Here is a 21428-nt window from a genome sequence, read left to right as displayed (position 1 = left end):
GAAGTAATTTTCAGGGAATGGAATAATTTGGGTAATTCTTTTTCTCCTTCTAAACGTTTAAGCAATTATATCCTGTGCCATCTGACAGATTAGAGTTTTTTGGGGCAAAATCCCTAAGGTTATGGGGCTGTCTCTACTCCTGCTAAATGTACTACTATTCCTACGGCAGATAGTACTTCATTTAAGGATCCTTTTAGATAAGAAAATTGAATCCTTTCTAAGAAAAGCTTACTTATGTTCAGGTAATCTTCTTAGACCTGCTATATTTTTAGCGGATGTTGCTGCAGCTTCAACTTTTTGGTTAGAAGCTTTTAGCGCAACAAGTAACAGATCATAATTTTATAGCATTATTATTATTCTATAACATGCTAATAATTTTATTGGTGATACCATATTTTGATATCATTAGAGTTGATGTCAGGTATATGTCTCTAGCTATTTTAGCTAGAAAAGCTTTATGGATTAAACTTGGAATGCTGATTTGTCTTCTAAGTCAACTTTGCTTCCCTTTCTTTCCAGGGTAATAAATTATTATCTCAACTGTTTCTGGAAGGAAGGGAACTTTTTTACCAAAGGATAAAAAATCTAAGGTAAATTTAGGTCTAATAATCTTTTTCGTTCCTTTCTTCACAACAAGGAACAAAAGCCTGTTCCTTCATCCTCAGGAGCGGTATCAGTTTGGAAACTATTTCCAGTTTGGAATATATCCAAGCCTTATAGAAACCTATAGCCAGCCCCTAAGTACCCATGAAGGTGTGGCCCTTATTCCAGCTCAGCTGGTATGGGGCAGATTACGTTTTCTTCAAAGAAATTTGGATCAATTCCGTTCTCAATCTCTGGTTTCAGAACATTGTTTCAGAAAGGTACAGAATTGGCTTCAAGTTAAGGCCTCCTGCTAAGAGATTTTTTTCTTTCCCGTGTCCCAGTTAACACAGCAAATATTCAGCATTTCTGAAATGTGTTTCAGATCTAGAGTTGGCTGGAGTAATTATGCCAGTTCCAGTTCTGGAACAGGGGCTGGGGTTTTATTTTATCTCTTCATTGTACCAAAGAAGGTCAATTCCTTCAGACCAGTTCCGGATCTATCAATATTGAATCGTTATGTTAGGATACCAACATTCAAGATGGTAACTGTAGGACTATCCTGCCTTTTGTTTAGCAAGGGCATTATATGTCTACAATAGATTTACAGGATGCGTATCTGCATATTCCGATTCATCCAGATCACTTTTAGTGTCTGAGATTCTCTTTTTAGACAAGCATTACCAGTTTTGTGGCTCTACCGTTTGGCCTAGCCTCAGTTCCAAGAATTTTTTTCAAAGGTTCTCGGTGCCCTTCTTTCTGTAATCAGAGAACAGGGTTTTGGTTTTTCCTTATTTGGACGATATCTTGGTACTTGCTCAGTCTTCTCATTTTCGAAGGATCTCATACGAATCGACTTGTGTTGTTTCTTCAAGTTCGTGGTTGGAGGATCAATTTACCAATCAGTTCATTGATTCCTCAGACAAGGGTAACCTTTTTAGGTTTCTAGATAGATTCAGTGTCTATGACTCTGTCCTTGTCAGACAAGAGAAGTTTAACATTGATCAGCTTGTCAAAACCTTCAGTCACAATCATTCCCTTTGGTAGCCTTATGCATGGAAATTTTATGTCTTAGGACTGCCGCATCAGATGCGATCTCCTTTGCTCGTTTTCACATGCGACCTCTTCAGCTCTGGTGCAGGGATGGTGCAGGGATTACTCAAAGATATCTCAATTAATATCTTTAAACCGATTATACGACACTCTCTGACATGGTGGACAGGTCACCATCGTTTAGTTCAGGGGGCTTCTTTGTTCTTCTGACCTGGACTATAATCTCAACAGATGCAAGTCTTACAGGTTGGGGAGCTGTGTGGGGTATCTGACGGCACAAGGGGTTTGGGAATCTCAGGAGGTGAGATTTCCGATCAATATTTTGGAACTCCGTGCAATTTTCAGAGCTCTTCAGTCTTGGCCTCTTCTGAAGAGAGAGTTGTTCATTTGTTTTCAGATAGACAATGTCACAACTGTGGCATACATCAATCAATTTTGGTTTGGGCGGAATCCAGCTCCTGTCTAATCTCTGCGGTTCATATCCCAGGTATGGACAATTGGAAAGCGGATTATCTCAGTCGCCAAACGTTGCACCTGGGCGAATGGTCTCTTCACCCAGAGGTATTTCCTCAGATTGTTCAAATGTGGGAACTCCCAGAAATAGATCTGATGGCTTCTCATCTAAACAAGAAACTTCCCTGGTATCTGTCCGGATCCCGGGATCCTCGGGCGGAGGCAGTGGATGCATTATCTCTTCCTTACAAGTGTCATCCTGCCTATATCTTTCTGCCTCTAGTTCTTCTTCCAAGGGTATTCTCCAATATTCTAAAGGAATGCTCGTTTGTCCTGCTGGTAGCTCCAGCATGGCCTCACAGGTTTTGGTATGCGGATCTTGTCCGGATGGCCTCTTGCCAGCTGTGGACTCTTCCGTTAAGACCAGTCTTTCTGTCTCAAGGTTCTTTTTTTCCATCAGGATCTCAAAACCTTAATTTTTAAGGTATGGAGTTTGAACGCTTGATTCTTGGTCAAAGAGGTTTCTCTGACTCTGTGATTGATACTATGTGACAGGCTCGTACATCTGTATCTAGAGAGATATATTATAGAGTCTGGAAGACTTATATTTCTTAGTATCTTTCTCATCTTTTTTCTTGGCATTCTTTTTGAATACCGAGAATTTTACAGTTTCTTCAGGATGGTTTAGATAAAGGTTTGTCCGCAAGTTCCTTGAAAGACAAATCTCTGCTCTTTCTGTTCTTTTTCACAGAAGGATTGCTAATCTTCCTGATATTCATTGTTTTGTACAACCTTTGGTTCGTATAAAACCTGTCATTAAGTCAATTTCTCCTCCTTGGAGTTTGAATTTGGTTCTGGGGGCTCTTCAAGCTCCTCCTTTTGAACCCATGCATTCTTTGGTCGTTATATTACTTTCTTGGAAAGTTTTGTTTCTTTTGGTCATCTCTTCTGCCAGAAGAGTCTCTGAATTATCTACTCTTTTTTGTGAGTCTCCTTTTCTGATTTTGCATCAGGATAAGGCGGTGCTGCGAACTTCTTTTGAATTTTTTACCTAAGGTTGTGAATTCTAACAACATTAGTAGAGAAATTGTGGTTCCTTCATTATGTCCTAATCCTATGAATTCTAAGGAGAAATCATTGCATTCTTTGGATGCTGTTAGAGCTTTGTAATATTATGTTGAAGCTACTAAGTCTTTCCGAAAGATTTCTAGTCTATTTGTCATCTTTTCCGGTTCTAGAAAAGGCCAGAAAGCTTCTGCCATTTCTTTGGCATCTTGGTTGAAATCTTTATTTCATCATGCCTATGTTGAGTCGGGTAACACTCCGCCTCAAAGGATTACAGCTCATTCTACTAGGTCAGTTTCTACTTCCTGAGCGTTTAGGAATGAAGCTTCGGTTGATCAGATTTGCAAAGCAGCAACTTAGTCCTCTTTGCATACTTTTACTAAATTCTACCATTTTGATGTGTTTTCTTCTTCTGAAGCAGTTTTTGGTAGAAACGTACTTCAGGCAGTGGTTTCAGTTTGAATCTTCTGCTTATGTTTTTTCATTAAAATTTTATTCTGGGTGTGGATTATTTTCAGCAGGAATTGGCTGTCTTTATTTTATCCCTCCCTCTCTAGTGACTCTTGCGTGGAAAGATCCACATCTTGGGTAATCATTATCCCATACGTCACTAGCTCATGGACTCTTGCTAATTACATGAAAGAAAACATAATTTATGTAAGAACTTACCTGATAAATTCATTTCTTTCATATTAGCAAGAGTCCATGAGGCCCGCCCTTTTTTGTGGTGGTTTTGATTTTTTTGTATAAAGCACAATTATTCCAATTCCTTATTTTATATGCTTTCGCACTTTTTTCTTATCACCCCACTTCTTGGCTATTCGTTAAACTGAATTGTGGGTGTGGTGAGGGGTGTATTTATAGGCATTTTAAGGTTTGGGAAACTTTGCCCCTCCTGGTAGGAATGTATATCCCATACGTCACTAGCTCATGGACTCTTGCTAATATGAAAGAAATGAATTTATCAGGTAAGTTCTTACATAAATTATGTTTTTCTTTCATGTAATTAGCAAGAGTCCATGAGCTAGTGACGTATGGGATAATGACTACCCAAGATGTGGATCTTCCACGCAAGAGTCACTAGAGAGGGAGGGATAAAATAAAGACAGCCAATTCCGCTGAAAAAAATCCACACCCAAAATAAAGTTTAAATCTTATAATGAAAAAAACTGAAATTATAAGCAGAAGAATCAAACTGAAACAGCTGCCTGAAGTACTTTTCTACCAAAAGCTGCTTCAGAAGAAGAAAACACATCAAAATGGTAGAATTTAGTAAAAGTATGCAAAAAAGACCAAGTGGCTGCTTTGCAAATCTGATCAACTGAAGCTTCATTCCTATACGCCCAGGAAGTAGAAACTGACCTAGTAGAATGAGCTGTAATCCTTTGAGGCGGAGTTTTACCCGACTCAACATAGGCATGATGAAACAAAGATTTTAACCAAGATGCCAAAGAAATGGCAGAAGCCTTCTGACCTTTCCTAGAACCGGAAAAGATAACAAATAGACTAGAAGTCTTTCGGAAATCTTTAGTAGCTTCAATATAATATTTCAAAGCTCTAACTACATCCAAAGAATGCAACGACTTTTCCTTAGAATTCTTAGGATTAGGACACAATGAAGGAACCACAATTTCTCTACTAATGTTGTTAGAATTCACAACCTTAGGTAAAAATTTAAAAGAAGTTCGCAACACCGCCTTATCCTGATGAAAAATCAGAAAAGGAGACTCACAAGAAAGAGCAGATAATTCAGAAACTCTTCTAGCAGAAGAGATGGCCAAAAGAAACAAAACTTTCCAAGAAAGTAATTTAATGTCCAGCGAATGCATAGGTTCAAACGGAGGAGCTTGAAGAGCCCCCAGAACCAAATTCAAACTCCAAGGAGGAGAGATTGACTTAATAACAGGTTTTATACGAGCCAAAGCTTGTACAAAACAATGAATATCAGGAAGACTAGCAATCTTTCTGTGAAAAAGAACAGAAAGAGCAGAGATTTGACCTTTCAAGAAACTTGCAGACAAACCTTATCCAAACCATCCTGAAGAAACTGTAAAATTCTAGGAATTCTAAAAGAATGCCAAGAAAAATGATGAGAAAAACACCAAGAAATGTAAATCTTCCAGACTCGATAATATATCTTCCTAGATACAGTTTTACGAGCCTGTAACATAGTATTAATCACAGAGTCAGAGAAACCTCTATGACTGAGAATCAAGCGTTCAATCTCCATACCTTCAAATTTAAGGATTTGAGAACCTGATGGAAAAAAGGACCTTGCGATAGAAGGTCTGGTCTTAACGGAAGAGTCCACGGTTGGCAAGTGGCCATCCGGACAAGATCTGCATACCAAAACCTGTGAGGCCATGCTGGAGCCACCACCAGAATAAACGAACGTTCCTTTAGAATCTTGGAAAAAGAACTATAGGCGGAAAGATATAAGCAGGATGATACTTCCAAGGAAGTGACAATGCATCCACTGCTACCACCTGAGGATCCCTGGATCTGGACAGATACCTGGGAAGCTTCTTGTTTAGATGAGAAGCCATCAGATCTATTTCTGGAAGTCCCCATATTTGAACAATCTGAAGAAATACCTCTGGGTGAAGAAACCATTCGCCCGGATGTAGCGTTTGGCGACTGAGATAATCCGCTTCCCAATTGTCTATACCTGGGATATGAACCGCAGAAATTAGACAGGAGCTGGATTCCACCCATACAAGTATTTGAGAAACTTCTTTCATAGCCAGAGGACTGTGAGTTCCTCCTTGATGATTGACATATGCCACGGTTGTGACATTGTCCGTCTAGAAACAAATGAACGACTCTCTCTTTAGAATAGGCCACGACTGAAGAGCTCTGAAAATTGCACGGAGTTCCAAAAATGTTGATTGGTAATCTCGCCTCCTGAGATTCCCAAACCCCTTGTGCTGTCAGAAACCCCCATACAGCTCCCCAACCTGTCAGACTTGCATCTGTTGAGATCACAGTCTAGGTTGGAAGAACAAAAGAAGCCCCCTGAATTAAATGATGGTGGTCTGTCCACCACGTCAGAGAGTGTCGAACAATCGGTTTTAAAGATATTAATTGAGATATCTTTGTATAATCCCTGCACCACTGGTTCAGCATACAGAGCTGAAGAGGTCGCATGTGAAAACGAGCAAAGGGGATCGCGTCCAATGCAGCAGTCATAAGACCTAGAATTTCCATGCATAAGGCTACCGAAGGTTTCGATAAGCTGAAACCAATTTCAGACGCCTCTTGTCCGTCAGAGACAGAATCAAGAACACTGAATCTATCAGGAAACCTAAAAAGGTTACCCTTGTCTGAGGAATCAAACGAACTTTTTGGTAAATTGATCCTCCAACCATGTTCTTGAAGAAACAACACTTATAAAAGACTGGAAAGGTTCTTTCTAGTGAAAATGAGCAAAGGGAATTGAATCCAATGCTGTGGCCATAAGACCTAAAACTTCTATGCATATATAGCAACTGAAGGAAATAATAGAGACTAAAGGTACCGATAGACGGAACCCAATAACATTATCCCTTGTCTGATAGAGACAAGGACAGTGACACAAACTATCTGGAAACCTAAAAAAGGTGACCCTTGTGTGAGGAATCAAGAGCTTTTGAAAAGAAGATCCTCTAACTATGTCCTGAAGAGTATGTGAATCATATGAGATTCCGCATCCTCAGAAAATAATCTGAATGAAAACAGAAAAATGAAAATATGCATTTATTGTATCTAATGAAAACAAATAATGCTATCAATGACCATAAAAAGGCAAAATAGTTTGAATAAAACTCCAAAACCTGGTTCCTCAAAAGGAACTGGAAGAAATACCCCAGAAGATTCCAGGTCTGAGCAGCGCTTGAACCCCATGGGTGCCCAGCCATGCTTCAACAGTACCCAAAATATATAGGACAGAAACACAGTTAAAGAAAGTGTTAGCCTTACTGGAATAAAATCAAAGAAATTTGGACAAAATAAATTTCAAAGAAGCCTTAACCTGCCCCTTACCAGCCAAGCCTGAATACGGCACGTACATTGCAAAATTAGGGAGCTGATTTCGAACTCCAATTATAGACATGTTACTTGGGAAAGAACTCAGGAATTCGTTCCTTAATAAGAACAACCAAACCAGTATAAGCTTAAAGTTTTAGTCTTAGAACTCAACATTGAAGCCCAGAGTAACAGTTAAGAATTGAATCCAATTATAAAACAAATAATTGATTATCTTAGAACAAAAGAAATATGGATTATTATTTTTTTTTTAAATCACAAAATTCTTCTAGCTAAAAAAGCTAAAGACATAGAATAACCCTCAATTGCGAAAATATTCAATAAAATGAAGACACAAATGAAATTATTAGCATGATAGTCCAGTTTAAAGGACCAGCCAATACAGTGGACTTGCATAATCAATAAATGCAAAACAACAAGACAAATGCAACAGCACCTAGTCTAGTAAATGTTGTCCCTTTAACAATGCTAAAATAAATCATAATCTGATACTTGATCTTAAAGTAAACAGAGAAAATGAAGCAAATGCAATATCCAAATAAATCACAGGACCAAGAAACTAAATAATTTTCCATAAATAAGATACAACTATCTAAAGGAAAATAAATACTATTTTGCTATAGAAACAATAGCATAATTAGTAGAATTAGAGATAGCCCCAATAAATTGGAGAACCCTCCAAATTGAGTTTAACTGCTGGCAAAGAATATAGTTTAAAACCTTTGAAGAAGGAATAAAAGAAAATTCTCAGCCTATTCCATTCCCTAGTATAGGGAATTGGAAAGAAAACCTCTGAAAACACAGAAGAAATAAATAGGCAGAAATAATGTCAGCTAGTCTTAAAGAACTAGTTACCTTAATATCCAAAATAATCAACACCTTTTCAACAAAGAACAAATGTACTTTAATAATAGAAAAATAATAAAAAAGTAGATTTGTTAGTGTCAATATCTGATGAAGAAAATTTCTGAAAGAGAAAAAAACATCATCAGAGAAGGATAAATCAGTATGTTGTTGGTCATATGAAACTTCAATAATTAAAAAAGAAGTGAAAAAGACCTAAAAATTTTATTAGAAGGCACGAAGTCAGACAAAGCCTTTAACATAGAATCAGAAAAATATTTCTTATAAGTCTTCTAAATATTTCTTGTAAGAAAAGAAAATATATAAAGCATAAATACTAATGGATTCCGCATGTAAAAGTATAACATAATAACTTATTACAAACCATAGCTAAAGATAAACATTTATAACATTTAAAATAAATGAACTTAGCTTTGGTAGAACTGAAACTCAGTTAAGCGTTTTTCCAGAAGTGGCTTCTGATTCAGAGTCCATCTGAGACATCTTGCAATATGTAATAGAAAAAACAACATATAAATCAAAATTGATCAAATTCCTTAAATGACAGTTTCAGGAATGGGAAAAAAATGCCAATGAACAAGCTTCTAGCAACCAGAAGCAATAAATAATGAGACTTAAATATTGTGGAGACAACAATGACGCTCAAATTTTTTAGCGCCAAAAAAGCCGCCCACATTATTTGGCGCCTAAATGCTCCAAAAAAGCCGCCCACATTATTTGACGCCGGAAATGACGAGAACATTTTTGCGCCAAGAATGACGCAATAAAATGAAGCATTTTCAGCCCCCCGCGAGCCTAACAGCCCACAGGAAAAAAAGTCAAATTTTAAGGTAAGAAAAAATTGAATTATTCATATGCATTATCCCAAATATGAAACTGAAAATAAGGAACGTTGAACATCCTGAATCAAGGCAAATAAATGTTTAAACACATATATTTAGAACTTTATATAAAAGTGCCCAACCATAGCTTAGAGTATCACAGAAAATAAGACTTACTTACCCCAGGACACTCATCTACATGTAGTAGAAAGCCAAACCAGTACTGAAACGAGAATAAGTAGAGGTAATGGTATATATAAGAGTATATCGTCGATCTGAAAAGGGAGGTAAGAGATGAATCTCTACGACCGATAACAGAGAACCTATGAAATAGACCCCGTAGAAGGAGATCATTGAATTCAAATAGGCAATACTCTCTTCACATCCCTCTGACATTCACTGCACGCTGAGAGGAAAACCGGGCTCCAACCTGCTGCGGAGCGCATATCAACGTAGAATCTAGCACAAACTTCACCACCTCCATGGGAGGCAAAGTTTGTAAAACTGATTTGTGGGTGTGGTGAGGGGTGTATTTATAGGCATTTTGAGGTTTGGGAAACTTTGCCCCTCCTGGTAGGAATGTATATCCCATACGTCACTAGCTCATGGACTCTTGCTAATTACATGAAAGAAAAAGGCTGTATATGCAAATTATTTCTGTTTTTTTGTTTGTTTTTTTAAAAACCATGTACACAAAAAAACAATATGCTTTTCACTCTTCTTATTCCCTATTTTAACATGATTTTTTTATTAGCATAAAACTGCTAGGCTGGTATTTAATTATGTTCCTTAGGACCCCTGACAGACCATATTTTCAGAATATCTGAACTGAAGCACAAATCAGGAAAATCTGACCTGTTATATTTATAAAATATAAATTTCTACTAGTCTCGGACAAGAAAAAAAAATTGTTTTAAAGGGACAGTAAATTTTAAAAATTAACATTACATAATTCTTCACATAGCGCAAAATTATGTAACATTAACTTAGTGATACCTACAAAAAGTGTTTTATGAGATTTAAGCCTGCAAAGCTATACTTATCTTAATCTTTTTCGAAAAGCGCATCACTGGCACAATATCTATCAAATTGCGCCTGATAGCGACATTGAACTAAATGTACTGCGTTCCTGTGCTGGCTAAAGCAGCCTACAGAGCGTGGTACATCATATTCACACTGCTTATTACTTTTTTACAGATTTGGGATGCCATAGAGGGAACCTTGCGCTGCAGTAACTGTGACGGGCAGAGTGGTATAACAGCACTGGTGTTCTTGAATCACAGGTAAGAGATTATCCTAAATTAGTCACTGAAAATTTCACTGTGAGATTTGAGAAATGGAGATAATTTTAGAGGGAGGAAAAAGTAGGAGTTCAACTTTATATAGAAGCCATCCAGGATGAGAAATAAGCTAGGCAGCTGGTGACACGAGTCAGCAAGGCAGAGGAAATGTCTGGTGCAGAAAGGTAGATTTCGGTGTCATCAGCACATAGGTGAAACTGAAACTCACAGAACTTAATTAAAATGCCCAGAGATGATGCGTAGATTGAGAAAAGAAGGGTACCTAGAACTGAGCTTTGAGGTACCCCAACAGAGAGGTGTAAAGGGGAGGAGGAATTGCCAGAGAAGGATACACTGAGGTTTGGGTGAATGTTTGCTAGTAGCATGTTAGATGTGTGTGTCATGGTTGGGGTTGCTTCCTTTGGGTGTGAGCTATGGACGGAACGGCTAGTTTGTGAAGGGCAAAGATCAGAATGGAATTAAACAGATATTCCTCAGGGCAGGAAAGGGAGAAGATCTGAGAGAGTAGGGGGTTTAGAGTGTGAGAGAGTAGTTTTGTGTTTTTGGTGTGTACATTTCTATGGAGTCTATTTGAAGCGTTAGGTGGTAGGTGTGTAGTCAATGTAGTGATGTTAAATTTCATGAGATGGTGGTCAGAGAGTGGGAATGGGCAGTTGGTAAACTGAGAGACAGAACAATGGTGGCTGCAAATTAGGTAAATTGATTGCTTACAAAATCTGAACTAATGTTGCTGTTCTAAAGGATTGATTTATCCCTTTTAATCTTCTATCAGAGCATTTTAATATTGTACATTGTCTTTTTACGGAACTCTATGGTACGAGAAGAGTCTCTACAACTGATTTAGTTTACTTTTTTTTTTTTTATTTCTTAAAAGTAATGACACAGTATTTCTCAACAAATATATATGTGTTTGTGAAGGCGTATTCATATAAATATTCTCCCTGTTAGCACTAAATGTGTTTTCCTATTGATAAGCATACTAATATATATGTGTTTGTGAAGGCGTATTCATATAAATATTCTCCCTGTTAGCATTACATGTGTTTTCCTATTGATGTGCATACCTAGTAACTGATTAGTTGTCTGTTGTGTTTTGTTCTTTTGTCAAGTACAGATGCTAACTGCAACCTTTTATTTTGTGTGTCATAGGATTGTGGCAGCAAGACTCAATGGTTCCCTGGATCTATTCTTTCTGGATGCCCATAAGTCCACTAGCCAAGTACAGTTTAGAGGTGAGAGCCATAATTGGATAGAATTCCGACAGTTCTCCATTAAAGTGACATGACTCAGTCTATAGGTTGATGGGCATTTAAGGTTTCATACAGTTAATTGTAAGCTCCAGGCAAGATATTCTACAAACCAAAAATCACTTCCATCCTTTTGAAAGAGACAAGTTTCCCAGAATTCAGCACTTTCCACTAAATGCACGTTCCTTGTGTATTGCTAAAAAATCAGCTTCCAGGTGGCTCCTGTGTAATGCTGATGGGTTATAATATCTCTACTGCTTATCAGAATAAAGTTAATTGTATAAAAGTAAATTTTTTATAGTTAACACTTCATGCTTTATACAGAGACCACATTATTCTATATGGATTTAAGATATAAAAAAAAAAACAGTATGAGCACATTCTAAGGTTTAACAGGACAAATCTATGGTAATTCTGCAATGTAAGTACAATAAGGGGCACCAGTTTATATAACTATTCCATATGCAAATAATACTCTTGATTGAAGAATACTGCTGAGTGACTGACCTAATTCATAGTATAATATTTATTGCTGCTTATTGCACCAACTGTTATTAAATCTTATTTATAATGGCTGTTTTCTAAATCGCCTTCCAGATTTCTAATAGGTATAGAGTATGAGTAGGTTTATCCTTTTTGTTTCTTTTGCTACTAATGTATAATTGACACACAGCACCTCTTCCAATTGGATATGTGCAGGATATAGGCATATGTGTGTATGCTTTTTAAACAAAAACTGATACATTTATTTCTTTCATGGTGGTGAGAGTCCACGATCCATTACTCCTGGGAACTTATACCCAAGTTCACGAGTAATAACATAAAGAATCAAACTGAAACTGCCTACAGCACCGTTCTACCAAAAGCTTCCTCAGAGGAAGCAAAAACATCAAAATGATAGAATTTAGTAAAAGTAGCAAGTGATCTGGTAGAATGAGCAATAATCCGTTAAGTGCCGTTAACAACTGCATCTGAGAGTGAGAGCTCATTATCCTATTTAGTGATTATCTTTACCATGTGTTTATCTGATGTGTGCGTTCTTCGCTCAAGCAAAAGTGCTGGGATCCCCCTTCCTCCCAAAAAAAACATTCTAATGCTCTTTGCAAATCTAATTAAAAACAAATGTTGGGATTTATACAAAAATACATAACACTTATGGTTAATTTGTTCCATGCTTTTTGGTCTTTTTAATGTTGAGACTTAACAAGGATTCAGGCTACACAAACAAACCCTCTTCTTATTATAATGTAGTGCTACACAAGCAAATAAAAACATATCAGTGCTCAGATGGAAGAGAACATTCTGATGTGAGGAGAGACTGAGAATCAATACTATTTCTTACTGTACTATTGATGTATTAAGTGTTCCAAGGCTGTTACTGCTTCATCAGTTTTTTTCTTTCTCCCAGGAACAGCTAACAGAAGCAACATCCCCAGCTCTCCCTTGTATAGCACTGATGATGTCATTGTGTGTAAGCTGACGCACACGGTGACTTGCGCACACCAGAAGCCAATCACAGCACTAAAGGCTGCAGCTGGCCGTCTGGTGACCGGGAGCCAAGACCACACTCTGAGAGTGAGTACTGCAGGAAATGTACACATGGTTCATTAGCTCAGAGGCTATTCAATGGAAGGATTTGATGAAATGAAGGTTTATTTGTTTTAGTTAAAATTAGTTATTCAGAACATGGTTTTATTTTCATTCAGTTTCTGTTTAAAGGGAAATTAAACCCAAAATGTTTATTCCATGATTCAGATAGAACATACAATTTCTTCTACAAGATACGACGAGTCCACGGATTCATCCTTACTTGTGGGATATTATCCTCCTGCTAACAGGAAGTGGCAAAGAGCACCACAGCAGAGCTGTATATATAGCTCATCCCTTCTCTCCACCCCCAGTCATTCTCTTTGCCTATACTAGTAATAGGAAGAGGTAAAGTGAAAGAGGTGTTAAAATTATAGTTTTTAGTTTTCTTCAATCGAGAATTTTTTATTTTAAATGGTACCGGTGATTACTATTTCTTTCATGTAATTAGCAAGAGTCCATGAGCTAGTGACGTATGGGATATACATTCCTACCAGGAGGGGCAAAGTTTCCCAAACCTTAAAATGCCTATAAATACACCCCTCACCACACCCACAATTCAGTTTTACAAACTTTGCCTCCGATGGAGGTGGTGAAGTAAGTTTGTGCTAGATTCTACGTTGATATGCGCTCCGCAGCAAGTTGGAGCCCGGTTTTCCTCTCAGCGTGCAGTGAATGTCAGAGGGATGTGAGGAGAGTATTGCCTATTTGAATGCAGTGATCTCCTTCTAAGGGGTCTATTTCATAGGTTCTCTGTTATCGGTCGTAGAGATTCATCTCTTACCTCCCTTTTCAGATCGACGATATACTCTTATATATACCATTACCTCTGCTGATTCTCGTTTCAGTACTGGTTTGGCTATCTGCTATATGTAGATGAGTGTCCTGGGGTAAGTAAGTCTTATTTTCTGTGACACTCCTAGCTATGGTTGGGCACTTTGTTTATAAAGTTCTAAATATATGTATTCAAACATTTATTTGCCTTGACTCAGAATGTTCAACTTTCCTTATTTTTCAGACAGTCAGTTTCATATTTGGGATAATGCATTTTAATTTAACATTTTTTACCTTAAAATTTGACTTTTTCCCTGTGGGCTGTTAGGCTCGCGGGGGCTGAAAATGCTTCATTTTATTGCGTCATTCTTGGCGCGGACTTTTTTGGCGCAAAAATTCTATTTCCGTTTCTGGCGTCATACGTGTCGCCGGAAGTTGCGTCATTCTTTGACGTTATTTTGCGCCAAAAATGTCGGCGTTCCGGATGTGGCGTCATTTTTGGCGCCAAAAAGCATTTAGGCGCCAAATAATGTGGGCGTCTTATTTGGCGCGAAAAAATATGGGCGTCACTTTTGTCTCCACATTATTTAAGTCTCATTTTTTATTGCTTCTGGTTGCTAGAAGCTTGTTCTTTGGCATTTTTTCCCATTCCTGAAACTGTCATTTAAGGAATTTGATCAATTTTGCTTTATATGTTGTTTTTTTCTTTTACATATTGCAAGATGTTCCACGTTGCAACTGAGTCAGAAGATACTTCAGGAAAATCACTGCACAATGCTGGAGCTACCAAGCTAAGTGTATCTGCTATAAACTTTTGGTATCTGTTTCTCCAGCTGTTATTTGTATTGCATGTCATGTCAAACTTATTAATGCAGATAAAATTTCCTTTAGTACTGTTACATTACCTGTTGCTGTTCCGTCAACATCTAATTTTCAGAGTGTTCCTGATAACATAAGAGATTTTATTTTTTTAAATCCATTAAGAAGGCTATGTCTGTTATTTTTCCTTCTAGTATACATAAAAGTCTTTTAAAACTTCTCTTTTTTTCAGATGAATTTTTAAATGAACATCATCATTCTGATACTGATAATGGTTCTTCTGGTTCTGAGGTTTCTGTCTCAGAGGTTGATGCTGATAAATCTTTGTATTTGTTCAAGATGGAATTTATTCGTTCTTTACTTAAAGAAGTGTTATTTGCATTAGAAATAGAGGATTCTGGTCCTCTTGATACTAAATGTAAACGTTTAAATAAGGTTTTTAAATCTCCTGTAGTTATTCCAGAAGTGTTTTATCTCCCTGATGCTATTTCTGAAGTAATTTCCAGGGAATGGAATAATTTGGGTAATTTATTTACTCCTTCTAGACGTTTAAGCAAATTATATCCTGTGCCATCTGACAGATTAGAGTTTTTTGGGACAAAAATCCCTAAGGTTATGGGGCTGTCTCTACTCCTGCTAATGTACTACTATTCCTACGGCAGATAGTACTTCATTTAAGGATCCTTTAGATAGGAAAATTGATTCCTTTCTAAGAAAAGCTTACTTATGTTCAGGTAATTTTCTTAGACCTGCTATATTTTTAGCGGATGTTGCTGCAGCTTCAACTTTTTGGTTAGAAGCTTTAGCGCAACAAGTAACAGATCATAATTTTATAGCATTATTTTTATTCTATAACATGCTAATAATTTTATTGGTGATACCATCTTTTGATATCATTAGAGTTGATGTCAGGTATATGTCTCTAGCTATTTTAGCTAGAATAGCTTTATGGATTAAACTTGGAATGTTGACATGTCTTCTAAGTCAACTTTGCTTTCCCTTTCTTTCCAGGGTAAATAATCATTTTCGTTCCTTTCCTCACAAGGAACAAAAGCCTGATCCTTCATCCTCAGGAGCGGTATCAGTTTGGAAACTATATCCAGTTTGGAATATATCCAAGCCTTATAGAAACCTATAGCCAGCTCCTAAGTACCTATGAAGGTGCGGCCCTTATTCCAGCTCAGCTGGTATGGGGCAGATTACGTTTTCTTCAAAGAAATTTGGATCAATTCCGTTCTTAATCTCTGGTTTCAGAAACATTGTTTCAGAAAGGTACAGAATTGGCTTCAAGTTAAGGCCTCCTGCTAAGAGATTCTTTTCTTTCCCGTGTCCCAGTTAACACAGCAAAGGCTCAGCATTTCTGAAATGTGTTTCAGATCTAGAGTTGGCTGGAGTATTTATGCCAGTTCCAGTTCTGGAACAGGGGCTGGGGTCTTATTTTATCTCTTCATTGTACCAAAGAAGGTCAATTCCTTCAGACCAGTTCCGGATCTATCATTATTGAATCATTATGTTAGGATACCAACATTCAAGATGGTTACTGTAGGACTATCCTGCCTTTTGTTTAGCAAGGGCATTATATGTCTACAATAGATTTACAGGATGTGTATCTGCATATTCCGATTCATCCAGATCACTTTTAGTGTCTGAGATTCTCTTTTTAGACAAGCATTACCAGTTTTGTGGCTCTACCGTTTGACTTAGCCTCAGTTCCAAGAATTTTTTTCAAAGGTTCTCGGTGCCCTTCTTTCTGTAATCAGAGAATAGGGTTTTGGTATTTCCTTATTTGGACGATATCTTGGTATTTGCTCAGTCTTCTCATTTTCGAAGAATCTCATACGAATCGACTTGTGTTGTTTCTTCAAGTTCATGGTTGGAGGATCAATTTACCAATCAGTTCATTGATTCCTCAGACAAGGGTAACCTTTTTAGGTTTCTAGATAAATTCAGTGTCTATGACTCTGTCCTTGTCAGACAAGAGAAGTTTAACATTGATATCAGCTTGTCAAAACCTTCAGTCACAATCATTCCCTTTGGTAGCCTTATGCATGGAAATGTTGGGTCTTAGGACTGCCGCATCAGATGCGATCTCCTTTGCTCGTTTTCACATGCGACCTCTTCAGCTCTGTATGCTGAACCAATGGTGCAGGGATTACTCAAAGATATCTCAATTAATATCTTTAAACCGATTTTACAACACTCTCTGACATGGTGGACAGATCACCATCGTTTAGTTCAGGGGGCTTCTTTGTTCTTCCGACCTGGACTATAATCTCAACAGATGCAAGTCTTACAGGTTGGGGAGCTGTGTGGGGGTATCTGACGGCACAAGGGGTTTGGGAATCTCAGGAGGTGAGATTACCGATCAATATTTTGGAACTCCGTGCAATTTTCAGAGCTCTTCAGTCTTGGCCTCTTCTGAAGAGAGAGTTGTTCATTTGTTTTCAGACAGACAATGTCACAACTGTGGCATACATCAATCATCAAGGAGGGACTCACAGTCCTCTGGCTATGAAAGAAGTATCTCGAATTTTGGTTTGGGCGGAATCCAGCTCCTGTCTAATCTCTGCGGTTCATATCCCAGGTATGGACAATTGGAAAGCGGATTATCTCAGTCGTCAAACGTTGCATCCGGGCGAATGGTCTCTTCACCCAGAGGTATTTCTTCAGATTGTTCAAATGTAGGAACTTCTAGAAATAGATCTGATGGCTTCTCATCTAAACAAGAAACTTACCAGGTATCTGTCCAGATCCCGGGATCCTCAGGCGGAGGCAGTGGATGCATTATCACTTCCTTGGAAGTATCATCCTCCCTATATCTTTCCGCCTCTAGTTCTTCTTCCAAGAGTAACCTCCAAGATTCTGAAGGAATGCTCGTTTGTTCTGCTGGTAGCTCCGGCATGGCCTTACAGGTTTTGGTATGCGGATCTTGTCCGGATGGCCTCTTGCCAACCGTGGACTCTTCCGTTAAGACCAGACCTTTTGTCTCAAGGTCCTTTTTTTCCATCAGGATCTGAAATCCTTAAATTTAAAGGTATGGCGATTGAACGCTTGATTCTTGGTCAAAGAGGTTTCTCTGACTCTGTGATTAATACTATGTTACAGGCTCGTACATCTGTATCCAGAGAGATATATTATAGAGTCTGGAAGACTTATATTTCTTGGTGTCTTTCTCATCTTTTTTCTTGGCATTCTTTTAGAATACCGAGAATATTACAGTATTCTTCAGGATGGTTTAGATAAGGGTTTGTCCGCAAGTTCCTTGAAAGGTCAAATCTCTGCTCTTTCTGTTCTTTTTCACAGAAAGATTGCTATTCTTCCTGATATTCATTGTTTTGTACAAGCTTTGGTTCGTATAAAGCCTGTCATTAAGTCAATTTCTCCTCCTTGGAGTTTGAATTTGGTTCTGGGGGCTCTTCAAGCTCCTCCATTTGAACCTATGCATTCATTGGATATTAAATTACTTTCTTGGAAAGTTTTTTGTTCCTTTTGGCCATCTCTTCTGCCAGAAGAGTTTCTGAATTATCTGCTCTTTCTTGTGAGTCTCCTTTTCTGATTTTTCATCATGATAAGGCGGTGTTGCGAACTTCTTTTGAATTTTTACCTAAAGTTGTGAATTCCAACAACATTAGTAGAGAAATTGTGGTTCCTTCATTATGTCCTAATCCTAAGAATTCTAAGGAGAAATCGTTGCATTCTTTGGATGTTGTTAGAGCTTTGAAATATTATGTTGAAGCTACGAAATATTTTCGTAAGACTTCTAGTCTATTTGTTATTTTTTCCGGTTCTAGAAAAGGCCAGAAAGCTTCTACCATTTCTTTGGCATCTTGGTTGAAATCTTTAATTCATCTTGCCTATGTTGAGTCGGGTAAAACTCCGCCTCAGAGAATTACAGCTCATTCTACTAGGTCAGTTTCTACTTCCTGGGCGTTTAGGAATGAAGCTTCGGTTGACCAGATCTGCAAAGCAGCGACTTGGTCCTCTTTGCATACTTTTACTAAATTCTACCATTTTGATGTATTTTCTTCTTCTGAAGCAGTTTTTGGTAGAAAAGTACTTCAGGCAGCGGTTTCAGTTTGAATCTTCTGCTTATGTTTTTCATTAAACTTTATTTTGGGTGTGGATTATTTTCAGCAGGAATTGGCTGTCTTTATTTTATCCCTCCCTCTCTAGTGACTCTTGTGTGGAAAGATCCACTTCTTGGGTAGTCATTATCCCATACGTCACTAGCTCATGGACTCTTGCTAATTACATGAAAGAAAACATAATTTATGTAAGAACTTACCTGATAAATTCATTTCTTTCATATTAGCAAGAGTCCATGAGGCCCGCCCTTTTTTTGTGGTGGTTATGATTTTGTATAAAGCACAATTATTCCAATTCCTTATTTTATATGCTTTCGCACTTTTTTCTTATCACCCCACTTCTTGGCTATTCGTTAAACTGAATTGTGGGTGTGGTGAGGGGTGTATTTATAGGCATTTTAAGGTTTGGGAAACTTTGCCCCTCCTGGTAGGAATGTATATCCCATACGTCACTAGCTCATGGACTCTTGCTAATATGAAAGAAATGAATTTATCAGGTAAGTTCTTACATAAATTATGTTTTTCCTCAGGCAGCATATAGAAGAAGATTTCTGCCTGGAGGTTGATGATCTAAGCATATGTCACTAAGATCCATGTGGGTTCCCACAGAATGGCTGAGGAGTACTAGAGAATCTTCAGTGTGGGGAACGTTTTCATGCTACACAGCATTGAGGTATGTTCAGTCATTTACTTCTGAAGAGACAGATATTTCAGAACCGGCTGACATAGTTCCCAAAGAGGGAAGGGGTAAGCAGTAAACCTATAGACATAAGAAGGGGTATTACTAAAATCCTGTGTATTTAATTTTTATCAGGGCTAAATGCAGCAAGCAATTATGGCAGCATGGTTTAGACACTGGGGCAGCATAACGGTTTTTATTGCAAAACAGTTCGATATAACTGATGTTTGTACATTGTGCTGGGGGTTCACATGGCTATAATCATACAATTTAGTGCTTATCCACATGGCTAGTTCTATACCGCTTTACATGCAGTTGTTTAGGCTGAGAGTACATCGCATATGATGGGCGGGGCCTAATTTTCGCGCCTCAGATGCGCAGTTGTTTTTGTCAAGAAGGCAGCAAACTTCAGCTTCGGTTGGGCCCAAACTCAGAGATTGTCTACCGGAGTGATATTGAGACGTTTGTCAGATCCCTGAGGGCAGGTAGGCGCCACAGCAGAGCTGTGGCGAGGTGCAGGGGGTTGTCTACGTTTTTTTCATAACGGTTTGGTGTTACATTACTCATTAGGAGGTTTAATTGGCCCCTTGCTTGTGGTGCAATATCCGACTGCAATATAAGATAGGTATACGTTAAAATTGAACGTTTGTTAACATTTTTAAGCAGATTTGGAAAAATTGTGCGCTTTTTTACTTCTTAAAGGCGCAGTACTTGTTTTCCAAAAATTTGTTTTCATCAATAAATAAAGTGTTTCACGACTTTTGTGGTTATTACTAGCCTGTTCACCATGTCTGACATTGAGGAAAGTCAATGCTCTATGTGTTTAGAAGCCATTGTGGAACCACCTCTTACATTGTGTTCTTGTACTGAAAGGGCCTTACACTGCAAAGAACAGATTTTAGGTGATAAAAGTATGTCTAAGGATGATTCTCAGCCTGAAGAGAATCAGGTTATGCCATCCAATTCTCCCCAAGTGTCACAACCTTTAACGCCCACTCAAGCGACGCCAAGTACTTCTAGTCCGTCTAATTCTTTTACTCTGCAAGATATGGCAGCAGTTATGTCTACTGCCCTTACAGAGGTATTATCTAAACTGCCAGTTTTACAAGGTAAACGCAGTAGGTCAGGTATTAAGGTAAATACTGAACCCTCTGATGCCTTATTGGCCATTTCCGATGTACCCTCACAGTGTTCTGATTTGGGGGTTGGGGAATTGCTGTCTGAGGGAGAACTTTCAGACTCGGGAAATGTGTTGCCTCAGACAGATTCGGACGTGATGTCCTTTAAATTTAGACTTGAACACCTCCGCCTGTTACTCTGGGAGGTTTTAGCAACTCTGGATGATTGTGACCCTATTGTGATACCTCCAGAGAAATTGTGTAAGATGGACAAATATCTAGAGGTGCCTACTTACACTGATGTTTTTCCAGTTCCTAAAAGAATTTCGGAAATTGTTACAAAGGAATGGGATAGACCAGGTATTCCCCCTCCTAATTTTAAGAAAATGTTTCCCATATCCGACACCATTCGGGATTCTTGGCAAACGGTCCCTAAGGTGAAGGGAGCTATTTCTATCCTGGCCAAGCGTACAACTATACCTATTGAGGACAGTTGTGCTTTCAAAGATCCTATGGATAAGAAGTTAGAGGGTCTTCTAAAGAAATGATTTATTCATCAGGGTTTTCTTTTACAACCTATAGCTTGCATTGTTCCAGTTACTACTGCAGCAGCTTTTTGGTTTGATGCTCTAGAAGAGTCTCTTAAGGTGGAGACCCCATTAGATGACATTTTGGATAGAATTAAGGCTCTCAAGCTAGCTAATTCTTTTATTACCGATGCCGCTTTTCAAATGGCTAAATTAGCGGCGAAAAATGCAGGTTTTGCCATTTTAGCGCGTAGAGCGTTATGGCTTAAATCTTGGTCTGCTGATGTATCATCAAAATCTAAGCTTTTAGCTATTCCTTTTAAAGGTAAGACCCTATTTGGGCCTGAATTGAAGGAAATCATTTCTGACATTACTGGAGGTAAAGGTCATGCCCTGCCTCAGGATAAGGCTGTTAAGATGAGGGGTAAAC

The 21428-nt window shown here is 38.1% G+C and overlaps 1 protein-coding gene across 3 annotated transcripts in view; it reads left to right on the top strand.

Annotated features, from left to right (window-relative positions):
* The window catches only part of SCAP (SREBF chaperone), a 490982-nt gene that overhangs the window by 430986 nt on the left and 38568 nt on the right, over positions 1 to 21428 (top strand). For 2 of the 3 annotated variants that reach the window (XM_053713698.1, XM_053713700.1), the window contains 3 exons: positions 10059 to 10144; positions 11312 to 11394; positions 12818 to 12984. In XM_053713698.1, the coding sequence (XP_053569673.1) occupies positions 10059 to 10144; positions 11312 to 11394; positions 12818 to 12984 (336 nt within the window). The remainder of the gene's footprint in view (positions 1 to 10058; positions 10145 to 11311; positions 11395 to 12817; positions 12985 to 21428) is intronic. The other variant, XM_053713699.1, reaches the window with a different exon arrangement.

This window comes from Bombina bombina, chromosome 5 (genome assembly GCF_027579735.1).
Source record: "Bombina bombina isolate aBomBom1 chromosome 5, aBomBom1.pri, whole genome shotgun sequence".
Taxonomy (NCBI): Eukaryota; Metazoa; Chordata; class Amphibia; order Anura; family Bombinatoridae; genus Bombina; species Bombina bombina.
Note: the sequence above shows the minus strand (reverse complement) of the source record. Positions and strands in the feature narration are given on the sequence as shown.